The sequence below is a fragment of the Parasteatoda tepidariorum genome, chromosome 6 (genome assembly GCF_982258835.1).
Source record: "Parasteatoda tepidariorum strain Cologne lab strain chromosome 6, Ptep-v5.0, whole genome shotgun sequence".
NCBI classification, from domain to species: Eukaryota; Metazoa; Arthropoda; class Arachnida; order Araneae; family Theridiidae; genus Parasteatoda; species Parasteatoda tepidariorum.
The window spans coordinates 110,269,617-110,282,964 of NC_141760.1; the positions used below are offsets into that span (position 1 = coordinate 110,269,617).

The 13,348-nt window shown below is 28.8% G+C and overlaps 1 protein-coding gene across 1 annotated transcript; it reads left to right on the plus strand.

The window, feature by feature from the left end:
- The first annotated feature begins 3,679 nt into the window (after positions 1 to 3,679).
- On the plus strand, positions 3,680 to 13,130 carry LOC147808273 (uncharacterized). Its single transcript, XM_087166962.1, has 3 exons — positions 3,680 to 3,787; positions 5,643 to 5,812; positions 12,900 to 13,130. Exons 1-3 carry the CDS (start codon positions 3,680 to 3,682, stop codon positions 13,000 to 13,002), a joined length of 381 nt encoding a protein of 126 aa, XP_087023088.1. The 3' UTR covers positions 13,003 to 13,130.
- The last annotated feature ends 218 nt before the right edge of the window (positions 13,131 to 13,348 follow it).

The window sequence follows — 13,348 nt, forward strand, 5'->3', positions numbered from 1 at the left end:
ATACCCTAGGATCTATCTTCGCTTACTTCAACCCCATAATAAGCTTATAATTATTTCCCTCTAGTAGGGTACACTAGTACCCGGTAATGTACATGTATTATACGTGATCCGATATAAATATTATGGGTCAATAATAAGGTAAGATATAGGGCTATGTGTTGAAACAGAATATTGACTTCGAATATCCTCATTTTAAAGCTAATAAACACATTATTATATACATACATATTAAATTTGATTGTCATATTGTGTCCCCCCTACGAAGCCTATCATTATTTCCTCTGGTAGGGTCCCGCTCAATTACCCGCAGTGGAAAGAGTTATTTGCGCATGTGCAAATTGCGTCGATATGCGATTGCTCATTCAATTTGATTGCAGTAAGAATGGTCCTTAAGAATAATACCTATATCTTGTCATACTGAAAGTACATACTTCTACTTAAATTTCTTTATTTATTTTATTTTATTTGTATTGTTGTCGCGCGATAGATTTAAATGTACTCACTTCAACGAATTTAATTTTTAGGTACTACCAATTATGCATTATAGTATACCATTCATAATTTATTTTATTTTTGGTGGAAGATTTTTGTATCGTAATCTGTCATGGAATAATTGCAGAGTCTTGGTGACCCACAAGAAACTTACAAAAGAAAAACATAGGAGGAACCAACTTGTAAATTTTAAGTAACTGGCAAACCTTTCACTTTCTTTAAAAAAAAGAGAGATAAAAATTGTTTTTAAAACCATTTAGAGACAGATCACGACATGGAAATATACCCTATTTAAACGTGGTCTTAAGAAAGATACAACTCTTAAATTAGGGGTGCACAACCTTTTTGATTGAAGGGCCACCTGCACAGCAGGTTGACTAAGGAAAGGCCGCATATATATTTAGACATGTAGACGACAAATGCTGTAATATGTGTTCTAATTTTTTTTATCAATAATCTTAGTAATATATTTGTAGAAAATTAAAGTGTTCAATTATTAGATCTGGGTCAAAAATGAAAAAACTAATACTTTTTTAAAAATAATTTCAATTTTTATATCATCAAAAATAGATTTATTAAAATAATTAAATAAACGTTTGAAGAAGAAAAGAAATGTTTTTTTTTTTTAAAATCATATCACACTATGCAAAAATTATCCATTTAAAAATAAATTATTATTAAAAAGACTGCAATGCTCACTGAAGGAAAGTAGAAAATAATGTTATATATATATTTAGTAATATAAATTCAAAATGTACTTTATTATTTCTTTTTAATGATTATTAGGTTTTTTTTATATAGTAAACGTACACCGACTTCTTTGCATTTCTGTTTTGACTATTTTGCACTTCTGCTTTTTTTTTTAAAAAAAAAGAATCATATTCAAACAAGTCAATTTCTTAATTTTTTCGATACTTTTAGTTCTAAGATTTGAGAAGGAATTTTTTTGTTGTTTTTATTACAACTCATCGTTTTAACGGAACGTCCCATACTATTGATTAATTGTCACTTTTTTCTCTGTACCATAATATAGATAACCGAGAACATAGAAAACTGAGATTTTCAGTGTTTTAGTTTTGTTTTAGGAACTCAGAACAATTTTTTTTCTGCTTTTATTTTTAATTAACTCTTCTCTATATAGGCATTTTCCCCAATGAACGTTACTAATAAACTTCATTTTGTAGCAATTCCTTTCTTCTATAAATATGGCAATGTGAAAAATTTAAATTCAATATGCTGAATTTAGATTTTTAATTAAAAAAAATTAAGAACGTTTTTTGTTTTTGTTTAGTTTTTTTTTCTCTTAAAAAAAAACTTCTCTTTTTACAAGCATTTTTATTATAACGCAGCAATTTTTAGAACATTTCTGTTAGACACATTCTTGACCTGTTCTGGTATTTGAAAAACTGAGATGTTCAGCTTTAAAATTTCTATTCGAAAATTAAGATAAATTTTTATTTTCTCTGTTTCACTTTTGTATATAATCTTTAGTTCTTATAGAGATGCATTTTCCAAAGTGCTTCTAATAGGCCTTATTTTTTAGCGTTGTTTTATGAACACGTTTTTTCCAGAAAATATTATTCTTAGCATTGAACTTTTGGTTTCAGTGTTGCTATGCTCTGCTGAAGAATTTTATTTGGCCCCAAATATACGGTATTCGGCAGATTTTTTCTTTTGCCGAACATTTAGTACTAGACCAAATCACAATTCGTTACCACATTCGAACAAATGACATTCGTTGCTAGTCTGAAATATTGTACCAAATACCATTCATAACCGAAATACCACATCAAAAAGTGTTTATTTGCATGCGCGAATAGAAATTCGCCTCTCGTAATAACATTGCAGTTAATAATAATAACGTGGAAAGGTATAACATATAAAAATAAAATCACTTAAATTAATGGAACTCAGCACGAATAAAGCGTGTCAAATGAGCGATTATCTATTACCTAATAAAATTATCGAAAATTTCAAATCTATGTGGGAATGTATAGCAATTACTGCCCAAGGAAAATGGTTGAAAAAAAGAAAGATCTGCCAAAAGTGCGCCAAAAAGTGATTATTTAAATGGGCGATCTGAAACTCGCGTGTTGTAATAATATCGTTAGAAAAATTTAGGATTTTCGAAATTATGTTGAAAAGCGGAAATAAGTGCTTAAAAAATCATTTTGATATATGATAAAATCGACTTAAAGAAAGCGTGGTGAACATACATTTACTATAGAATCAATAAAAATTTAGAGCTTCACAACGTGATGACTCAAAAGTGCAAAAAAAAAAATTTAAGAAATTTTTTATATTTGAAATTTTTGTTTATTTTTTATTGAGTTCAGAAACTCTTGCGGGCAGCACCTCAGTGGTCGGAGGGCCGCATATGGCCTGCGGGCCGCAGGTTGTGCACCCCTATCTTAAATACATAGCTATTTCTTTACAAATGTATATAAATGTAGGAAAGTGGAATGTTTATAAAGAAGTGAAATATATAAAAAGAAATTAAGAATTTTATTTTAACATTTTAGGTCTGTCAATCTACTATGGATAAAGAATCATCAAAATCGTTATTTTCTCTACTGTGCTGTCCTAATATATATGGAATTAACTTAGAGTCCTCTAGTTTAAATGAAGTTCTTTCAGTTTTCGAGGACGAAATATTACTGGATTGCTGTTCATCAGCAGCAGAATATGCTCTTGTTTAATACCTCACTCGCATAGTGGAGCCAATCGGATGGAAAACTGTCTGGAGGTCAACTGGAAAATCTTCTATTGTTGATTCAGAGTTAGATTTCATAGTGGAAGTAATACTTGTATTGACTTTTTATATTGTAAAATATGAATTTTTTATTGTCGATATAAATCTTCCTGGTAGCATTTTGATTATTCAGAGCTAGATTTCATAGTGGAAGTAATACTTGTATTGGCTTTTTTACTGTAAAATAAGAGTTTTTATTGTAAATATAAATTTTCCTGGTAGCATTTCATTGTTTTGTTGATTCAGAGCTAGATTTCATAATGGAAGTAATATTTGTATTGTCTTTTTTGTTTTAAAATACGAATTTTTATAGTAGACATAAATTTTCCAGGTAGCACATTTCATTGTATTGAATATTTTGACCCTTTGCCTGCTGCAGGCATATATAAAAGCTTTGCTAACTGCCTCGGGTGTACATATAAGCCTTTCTGTAGTATGCAAAGTGTCACTATCAGTAAAACTACTGACACTGCTGTGGAGTGCAATAGAATGACCTTGAGAGCAGAGTTGGAAAGATTTAGGACAGAATGTAGCATGTCCATGGTTTAAAATGTCCAAATCCAATTCCCTCAAATTATGTCACAATTTAAAAAAAAAATTGTGAAAAATGAAGTGTTACTTTTTGAACCTGAAACAAAATGAAGACTTTTTGTTTTTATTAAAAAAGTTTATTATTATATTTTATATTGCATTTATTATCCTTATGCAAAGGCATAATTTATCAGTATTAAAAGCATGTTTAAGAGATAAGGTATTCAGTGAATTGTGGAGCTTCAAAAGTTATAAATCTTTTCATATTATATTATTTTTCTTCCAATAAGTTAAAGCAACAAAAAATGCATTTTTTCTTCAATAAGTTAAAGCAAATTGTATAAAAAGTATAAAATATTTATTGATATATGTAATTATTATGTGTACAATGGTGACACATATCGAATTTTTATAAATGTTCAAGGTTTTGGACACTTTAAGACAAAAAACTCAAATCTCCTGTCCGAAACCCCAACCCTGCCTGAGAGTGTTTTGAGACAAGAATAGAAAGTAGATCATGGTTGTGCAGCTATATTGATCGTGTTTCTTTCAAGTAGTTCACACTTTTTTGCTATTATTTGACTTCTGTTTTTGTTTCTGTGTGTGAGAATTTTTTTTTTTTTTTTTGTAAATATGTCTGAGAGTGAATTTAAGCTATTATTTTCCTTCATCTTTTGAATTTATAAATTATTTCAGATGAAGACAACTCTGATTGCAACTTGCAATTTTTTTTTATTATTATGATGTTTTTTTTTTTTTTTGTTTGTTTTTTTTTTTGGTAAAAGTAAACAGTTTTAGATTGTAAAGCATGCCTCTTTTTCTGCAATAGGCATTAAAACTATGAGCACTTCTGTGGAAACCGGTGGTACTGGGAACTGAAAGTATAAGAGCTCATTTCTATTATAAAGTATAAGTTTATAATACTGTTTTCAAGGTCTTTAACTCTAAACAGCTATGGTTAAAATGACCAGAGTTAACATTGCATTTGGGTAAAATAGTGCTATCAAGAGTTAGAAAGTGTTTATTTTTTATTAAAAAAATACCTGCATTTTTTATCTTAAAGATAGTCAGGCTATAGAAATATTCATATTTTTGACACATTTCTATTCAGTTCTTGCTGTTGTAATCTAAAAATCTTATAAAATGTCTTGAAAAGTTTTCTTTTATTCCTTTTTATTGTGAACCCTGTATGATTTTGATTTTTTTGCAAATATCTTAATTTTATTAGGAGATTTGTGTAATTTTATTTATTATTAGTAATTAATAGTGTGGTCCATTTATAAATGATATCACATTTACTATCAATGATTTTGAAATTGTGAAAGTGAGTTTTAAATTTGAATAATTTTTCAATTGTTCAATTAATTCTGTTGTAGATCCATATTGTTTTTTTATCAATCTGATAGACATTTCCATTTAATTTTTAATTAGTACAATGTCTTCACAATATGCAAATTTCAGATTTGAGTAGACTATTTGTACGGTAACAATTTATTTGAGAAACTCTTTTTTACTCGACATTTGTATTCTGTGATAAAAATTCAGAGGATTGATCATTATCAAAATTTTAATAACAACCTTTTTCTATTATTCGAAAATCAATTTATGAATACAAATATTAAAATTGTATAGAAAATTACAAAGATTATTTTAATCACTGCATTTTCTTTTTTTAAAAATAAAAAAGTTGTACAGTTGTATTTAACTTAGAAAAAATTGTATTTTTTCCAACCGGTATTAATAGTTTTGAAAAAATTAAAGATTTTTTGAAGTTTATTTGGTAGATTTCATATTTATTATGTTGGTTAAAATAAATAGTTAAACGATTGTTAATTTATGTTTAGGTTGTGAATGTGGGAAAAGTTAGAAGCTGGTGAAATCAGTAATCGGAGCTGACCTCAATCAGATACAGTGGATTCAGCAAGAAGTTAAAAAATGTTCTAGTGTTGCTCTACCATTAGTTGAGTTGTTTGTAATCAGTGAAGAGGATGATGATGAAGTGTATCTTAAAACAGCACTTGCTATTGAGCATGTTTGGTAACTATATCTACAAAAAAGAAATTGTCTTGCCATCACAAGAATTCTATGCAACTGAAATCGTCGGCAGCTGTGGAAACAGGAGTAAAACTATTTTGACTGAGAGAGAATCAAAGAGATAATGTTACTCCTTCAATCCGCAAAAGTGCAAATCATATCTCCTCTTAACCAGCCAAAGCACGAGTATGCAGGAATTGTGATGGCTAGACTGTATATTAACTTTTTTGATACTTTGGGATTATCTTGTTGACCTGCACTAAGTACCTGTACTTATATAAGTGTTTAATAAATATTAATCAAAAACTTTGATTGCCATTATAACTATTTTGATTTTTAGAAATTCTTTGGAAGTTAGTATAGTTAGTTCACCATAAATGGAACTTAATAACTGCACATATCAATAAACTGTTTAATATTTATCCTTTGCTTAATATCATGAATCACTTTATCTTCTTTTTTTTTCTATTTTACTATTTTCTTTTGGGGAAGTTCTTTTTTTTTCTTCTTATTTCTCTACATTTTGTTTAATTTTTCTAAGCATCAATCAGGGTGCGTAGCGTTTGTAAAAAGTACTTAAAGGTGCTTTTTTTGGAATTTCGTTATTAAAAGCTTTTAAAGGTGCTTTTTTCAGCTGACGTTTTTAAAAAGTGCCTTTTTTTTCGAATAATTTTTTCCCCCTTCAGTGATATCTGGTGGATCCCATGCATTTCACGAAAAATGGGGAGTTTGCTACGTAATCATTCACGCGGACTTCATGTCGTACCCACGTTATGACTTGCGCGTGCGCGCACACTTGAAGCCGAAACCCGAGTGCTCCAATTCGGATAGAGAATATCAGATCCTTATGAAATGTTTTTCTTTTTAATTTATTTTAATTTTGTTCTTGTTTATTTCATTTTACTTCTAACACTTTTTTTGACGTAGGGGGTAAGGGTACTTTTGTTCTGAGTACAGGGTCAAGTTGAATTCACTCGGTGATGTGGGAAAGTACTGATTGTTTCGATTTACGCCTGTTCCTTTTTGGTTTTTTTTAACGCTAAAGCTGTTTCAATAATATCATTGATTGAATGTGAATTTTTTGAGTGCTTGAGATTCTTTGTAAAGTGCTTGAAAAGTTTTTAAAAAGTGCTTATTTTTGATTCAAAGATTTGGCTACGCACCCTGTCAATTGAAGAGCAAGTTTACTATATTTTATATAAAGTTTGTAGTCATAGTTATAAAACTTTTTAATAATGTTATTTTCTCATTTTTTAATTCTTTTATATTTAAATAAGATAGATGGTGCTTATTTTTTATTTATGTCTTTTAAAAGCCTTTAGAAGCGTTTTTTTTATTCGGGTTTTGTAAAAAGTGCTTAATTTTCTATCTTTTTAAAAGAGATTTATTCTTGCCATATTGAGCGTCATTTTAAATTACAAAAAATGCATGATTTTCACAATTTTCTCTGCAATATTTATCAGAAACTAGTTATTTTACCATGATTATGTAAAGTTTTTGAAATTTTTTTTTGAATTTTATTAATTTTATGTTTATAACTTTAAGCCATAAAAAAATTTTTTATTACTGATCCTGATAATAAATTTTTTTTTTGAAAAGTAAGTAAAAATCTTTTTTGAGTGCGTAAAGGTGCTTATTTTTTGTCGAAAAATCTGGCTATACACCATGATTTTTTTTTTAAACCTTAAATTTCAGTATTTTCCACAAACATGCAGAATATCTTGTTTTTAAAATGTATAACTATTGTAGATTTATCTAAGAACATTTTGTTATCATGTTGATCATTATGAAATAGACGATTACCAATGATTTGGAAAAAAATCATCTGTAGCAGGATAGGTAACTTTTTTAAAAAGTGCTTATTTTTGGCTTACATTTTTAAAGGTGCTTTACATATTCGGGATTTTTAAAAAGTGCTTAATTTTATATCTTTTGAAAAAAGATTTTTTCTTTGTCGTATCAATTATCATTCTAAATAACAAAAAATGCATGATTTTCATAATTTTCGGTGCAATATTTATCAGAAACTAGTTAATTTATCATTATTATGTAAAGGTTTTGAGAATGTTTTTGAATTTTATTTATTTTATGTTTATAAATCAAGAACTTTAAACGATAAAATTTTTTTATTATTATTGCACAGATCCTAATTATGATTTAATTTTTTGAAAGTGCTTGAAGTTATTTTTTTGAGTGCAAGAAGTGCTTAAAAGTTTTTTGTTGAAAAATCTGGCTACGCACCCTGCGTAGTGAAGAATACATTCAGCCTAAGGGAAACACATTATGAAACATGACTCATTAAGAAAAAACACAAGATATGTAATTTTATTTATTGGCGAGTCACATCATATTGAAAGCGAGTTCTATTGTTCTTTATTAAGTTTTTTTATTGTTATCAGTTTCAGTATAAATTTTATGATTTATGTCTGGCAAGATGTATTTTCTCTCTGTCCTTTTTTTCCCTCCCTACTTTTGGTTGACAATTACTTAAGTATGAACTTAAGATACAATTAAATTAAGATACCACAGGTTAAGATTAAGATACCACAATATAAAAATTAATTTTCTATTACAATGGATAAATAGTCAATATTTGAAGCTAAGAGACTGGAAAAGTTCATGAAGAAGCACTTAAATAAATAATAACTTTCAAAAACTGGAATTTAAAAACAAAAATTGTGCTAAGTTCACAGATAAAAATACTTCTTTTAGCATGCAACATTTTAAATTCGAAGTTGCATTACAGAGGCTGTAGATTGACGAACCATTTTTCTTACCAAGTTTAACAGTTGATAATTCTCATAACTTAATTATTAATTAATTAATGGTATTTATTAATGTGACAAAACTTACTCTAAGGAAATAAATAATAAAAAAAAACAAGCAATTCACTTTAAAAAATACCAATTTAACCCTGAAAAAACTTAGTAAGCTGAGTCTTTTCTGTAAAAAATCTGTTTTTTTTATATTTTATTTATTTATTATTTTTTTTTTAACATCCCTGTAAAAATTAACCTTTTTATTGGTATCAGTTTATTGTAACAATAAGTTTATTCCATACAAAATCTAATAATAATTTTCATCAAATAAATTGAATAAGGTTTTATGTTTTTAATTAAAATGCATTTTAATTTTGCAGATTCTTTTTATTGCATTTGCAACGACCTTGGGGTGGCGAGAAAGATATCAAATATACGGGAGACATTTTAAAACCTCGATTGCAGCTGTATGTCTTTTTTAAAGCATATTTTTATAGTTTATTTTTGTTAATGATCTGACATTGCTTTTGTAAAAACAAATATTTTATCAGTTCAAATGACTTTGCACAATACTCCCGACCTGGTTGCCCTACTAACCAGGCTTTGATAGCCTGATTTGGAGCTTTGATAACTCCCTTGTCTTCTGGTTTCGGATCAAAATTATGAGGATACAGAGTTGAGGATTGGTAGTCGTAAACCCAGAATTGAATCCGCTGTTCAACGACGGTTATAAAATAAAAAAATATTCAGATCTGTTGGCAACATTTAGAGTTCACTTGCTAATTGTTCTAATTAATGGAAAATATAGATCAATTGAAATTGTATAAATAAATGAAGTAACTGTTTTAGTTGGAAAAAAAATAGAGCATTAAATAATTTAAATCAAATTATTAAAATTAGCTAATAAAATCAGATTTTTATCCTTTTTTTTTAAAAAAAAAAGTCAAAATTTATGCAATTCTAAAGAAATAATTTTAGCAGATCTGAATTTCTATCATGCAGAGATAAAAATTTTATATTTTATTTAAAATCATTAGAACTAGAATTTATACTTGGCATCTCTTTCATTTGTAAATATTTTTTCTGATAGAATAATAAATGTGATAAAGAGATTTTTTTATACCTTGTTTTTTTATTTATTTTTATTTCCAATGGCAAGGCAAAAGGTACAAATAGAGAGATGAAATAAATAACTAATACAAATGTACGTAGGATAACAAAGAACGAAGACCAAAGTCATTGCTTTAAAAGTTCTCTTGCTTCCCAATATCTTGAGGACTCAATGTGTCCATGAAGGGTGGACAAAAAGATTTACAAAGTGGACAAAAAGGCGCATGTGATGAGAGATAAAAATAAACTTATACATAATTATTGATTTAAAATATGCCGCATATAATTTATTTAGAGTTTCATGTTGTGTAAATATCAATGATTTAAAATTATAAAGACAATATTTTTTTAAATGGGTCGTTAATGATTTTCCTCAAGAAATTTTCTGGACTTTTGAATTGGGCTTTCAGTTACCCCTGATCATGTGTATCAGAAAAGTGGAACACTAAGAACTAGTCAAATAAAGCTTTAAATATAAAAAAATGTTAACTTTGCTGAAAGTTAAAGTTGAAATTAAAGTTTAAGTGAAAGTTAAATTACTGTATCCAACTGTAGGTAGTCATGACAGTTCCAGCAGCTTTTAAACTGAAGATCTGCCATCATCAATCAAATACACAAAATTGAGGTTCTTGTATTGATTAATCAACTGGTATGTGGAAAGTTGAGTGATTAGTTGCTTCTCTCGTGAATAAAACATTGCTTTTTCTCTGATGTCTCATATTTCTCCAGTTTTTTATCATCATTGTCATAGTTGACCAGACAGCCCAATGTGGGTCAATGCCTTCCTCGGAAGATTTCTCCATAAAAACTTTCGATTTATCTTTGATCTACAATTCTTTTCATAAATTGCAAGAATATCAGACACCACCGAATCAGCCCATCTCTGCCGTGGCACTCCCCATTTTCTTGTCGCAGAGGGTCTAAAAAGCAATATCTTTTTTTATTGTAATGTCATCACTCATTCGAATTATATGAATCATCCCAATTCATTCTATCTATTTTTATGTATTTAATAACATCGGGTTTTTATAAATCTTGTACAGTTCAAAGTTAAATCTTCTTCTCCAGTTATTGTTCTCATTCACGTCATCAAATATACTCAGTGAAATCTTTCTCTCGAATATTGTGATACAATTTTCTTCCAGTTTTGTCACTGACCAAGCTTCAGAATCATAAAGTCCAACCTGACAAGAGTTTCATAAATTAAGAACTTAGTTTTGCTAGATTAAATAAATCTTCTCAGCCCATAGGCACCCCTATTTGCCAAATAGTCATTTTTTTATTTTATTTCAGGAGATGTTATCAATAGTAGTAATTTATCCTAAATAAGTGCTACTTTATTATAGGGGTGTACAACCTTTTTGAGTGAAAAGTCCCTTGTACAGCAGGTAGATTAACGAAGGGCCGTCCACATATTTAGTCATGTTGGTGGCAAATATGATAATAACTTGCTGTAACTTTCTCCCCTCAGCAGGGAGGTACAGCAAGTTGCTGGTCCCTCCTAATCTATAAATTGTTTCCTCTAAACATTGCATTTTCCTTTTACGAAGTAAATTGGTTGACCTGTATACTTATTTTCAATAAAAAGTTAAAACAAGTATTTCTTTTGCATTAAGAAAAGTATTTCTGTGGTAAATTCACGCATTCTTTATATTGTTTTTTAATTATTATTATATTTATAACAGTCGTTGAACAGCCGACCCAATTTTGGGAAACTCCGTAGCCTTGTAATTTTGCACCAATCCAGAAGACAAAAAAACTCCTGGATCAGTACCCCCAGAGGTATGATTTATTATGGGAACATGGAGAACTTTGAGACTCAACAGATTTAACATGCACCAGTCACCGTTTACAGCTTGAAAAGTGCTATGTCCATTTTTTCTTAAATATAGGTTTTAAGCTGTTTCCATATTCTTAAACACTCATTTTGAGATGTGACTGTTTCTTTAAATGGTTCATTCATTTTGAGCGCTATTCTCATTTTCTTAACTAAACCCATTTTGAGCTATGTCCATATTTTAAAACACTCATTTCAAGATATGTCAATTTTCTTACTCTGACATATTGAAATACTCCTAAAATAAAAAGCTCATCAGCAAGTTTTGGAAGTCTGTAAAAGTCTTATGATCAAATGTTAACTAAAAATAGATATTTTGATGTTCTTTTTTTCCTTTTCTTTATTGAAGAGCACACTGTTGTTCAAAATGATGAGAGTTTTTAAGATTTTGTCAATTATTCAAAAAATTACTTGGTTCAATTTGATATATAGTTGACATAGATTGATGTAAAGCAAGTAGAATAACCATTTACTGTTTATAATACACATACATAACCACTCATTTGAGTTAATGGATGCTCATTCAGGGTTGCCACTCCATAGGGAAAAACTGGAAAATACAAAGAATTAAAAAAATTACCTAATGACAGGGAATTATCATTTTTTTCCCTGTCTTCAGTTTTTGAGTTGAAGATATCAAAGAAATGGCCTCCCTTTTACACATAATAACAGTTGCATGGTGGATAGCATTTTTAAAAAGTGCTTAAATGTGTTTATTTTTGATTTTCGTTATTTAAAAGCCTTTAAAGGTGGTTTTTTTACTGGGTGTTCTTAAAAAGTGCTTGATTTTCCCTTTTTTTCTTTACCGTGTCGATTTTTGCCACATGTCATGCAATAGCGTACTTTTAACATTGTTCTATTCTATTTTTTCACGATTCATTCAGCATAATGTCAATCTAAAACGTATGAAAGTGCCAATCATTTTACATGTTTGATGAAATGCTTGCGAGTCCGTATGTGTGCCAACTGGACTGGGTTTGTTGAGATTCTTGCACTTTGTTGAGATATGTGCAACTCTGCTGCATTTTGCAAGATATTCTTAATTTCAGGCTTTGTTTTCCATCCTCTGATATCGCACCAAAAAATCTCTCGATCATTTCATAATGGCTAATATAATCTAGAAAAGAGTTCCTTGTCAGAAATTGGTTTATTTTATCATGACCATGTAAAGTTTTTGAAAATTATTTTGCATGTTGTTAATGTATACAGTGCTTAAAAATATTTTTTGAGTGCTTAAAACGTACTTTAAAGGTGTTTATTATTTGTTGAAAGATTTAGCTACATACTTTGTCAAAAAAGGGGGTTATTAGGGGTATGTCCCCCTTTATAACAGTTATTTGAGCATGAGTAATAACGAAATCTAACAATTTGGTTATTTTTACAGTTACTTTGACATGAAGAATAACATTCTGCCCAAACCCATGATATCCAAAATAAAAATGATTCTGAAGCAAGCAACCAAAGTGCAGAGAGAGAGATCAACCTGATGTATTCTGAAATAAATGTCAGTGATTCTGAAGCTGAAATCAATGAAGAGGACTTTATGAGGACAATTGAATTGAAAGAATGACTCAATGAACTGCGAACTAAAATGGAAATGTTGGAGAATCCAGTAATTAGGTAATTCTTTTTCCTTGTTTGATGATTTTTCCTTTCTATATAAATACACATAATCACATACTCACATTGGAATTCGTATTCATGCAATTTAAAGATCTCACATCAAGATCAGAATTCACACAAAAGTTTTTTAAAAAATTTATATTTATTCAGCATTGTTCATAATTCAACATTTTTATTATTTTTTTATTAAAATATGTGCTACGTATATAT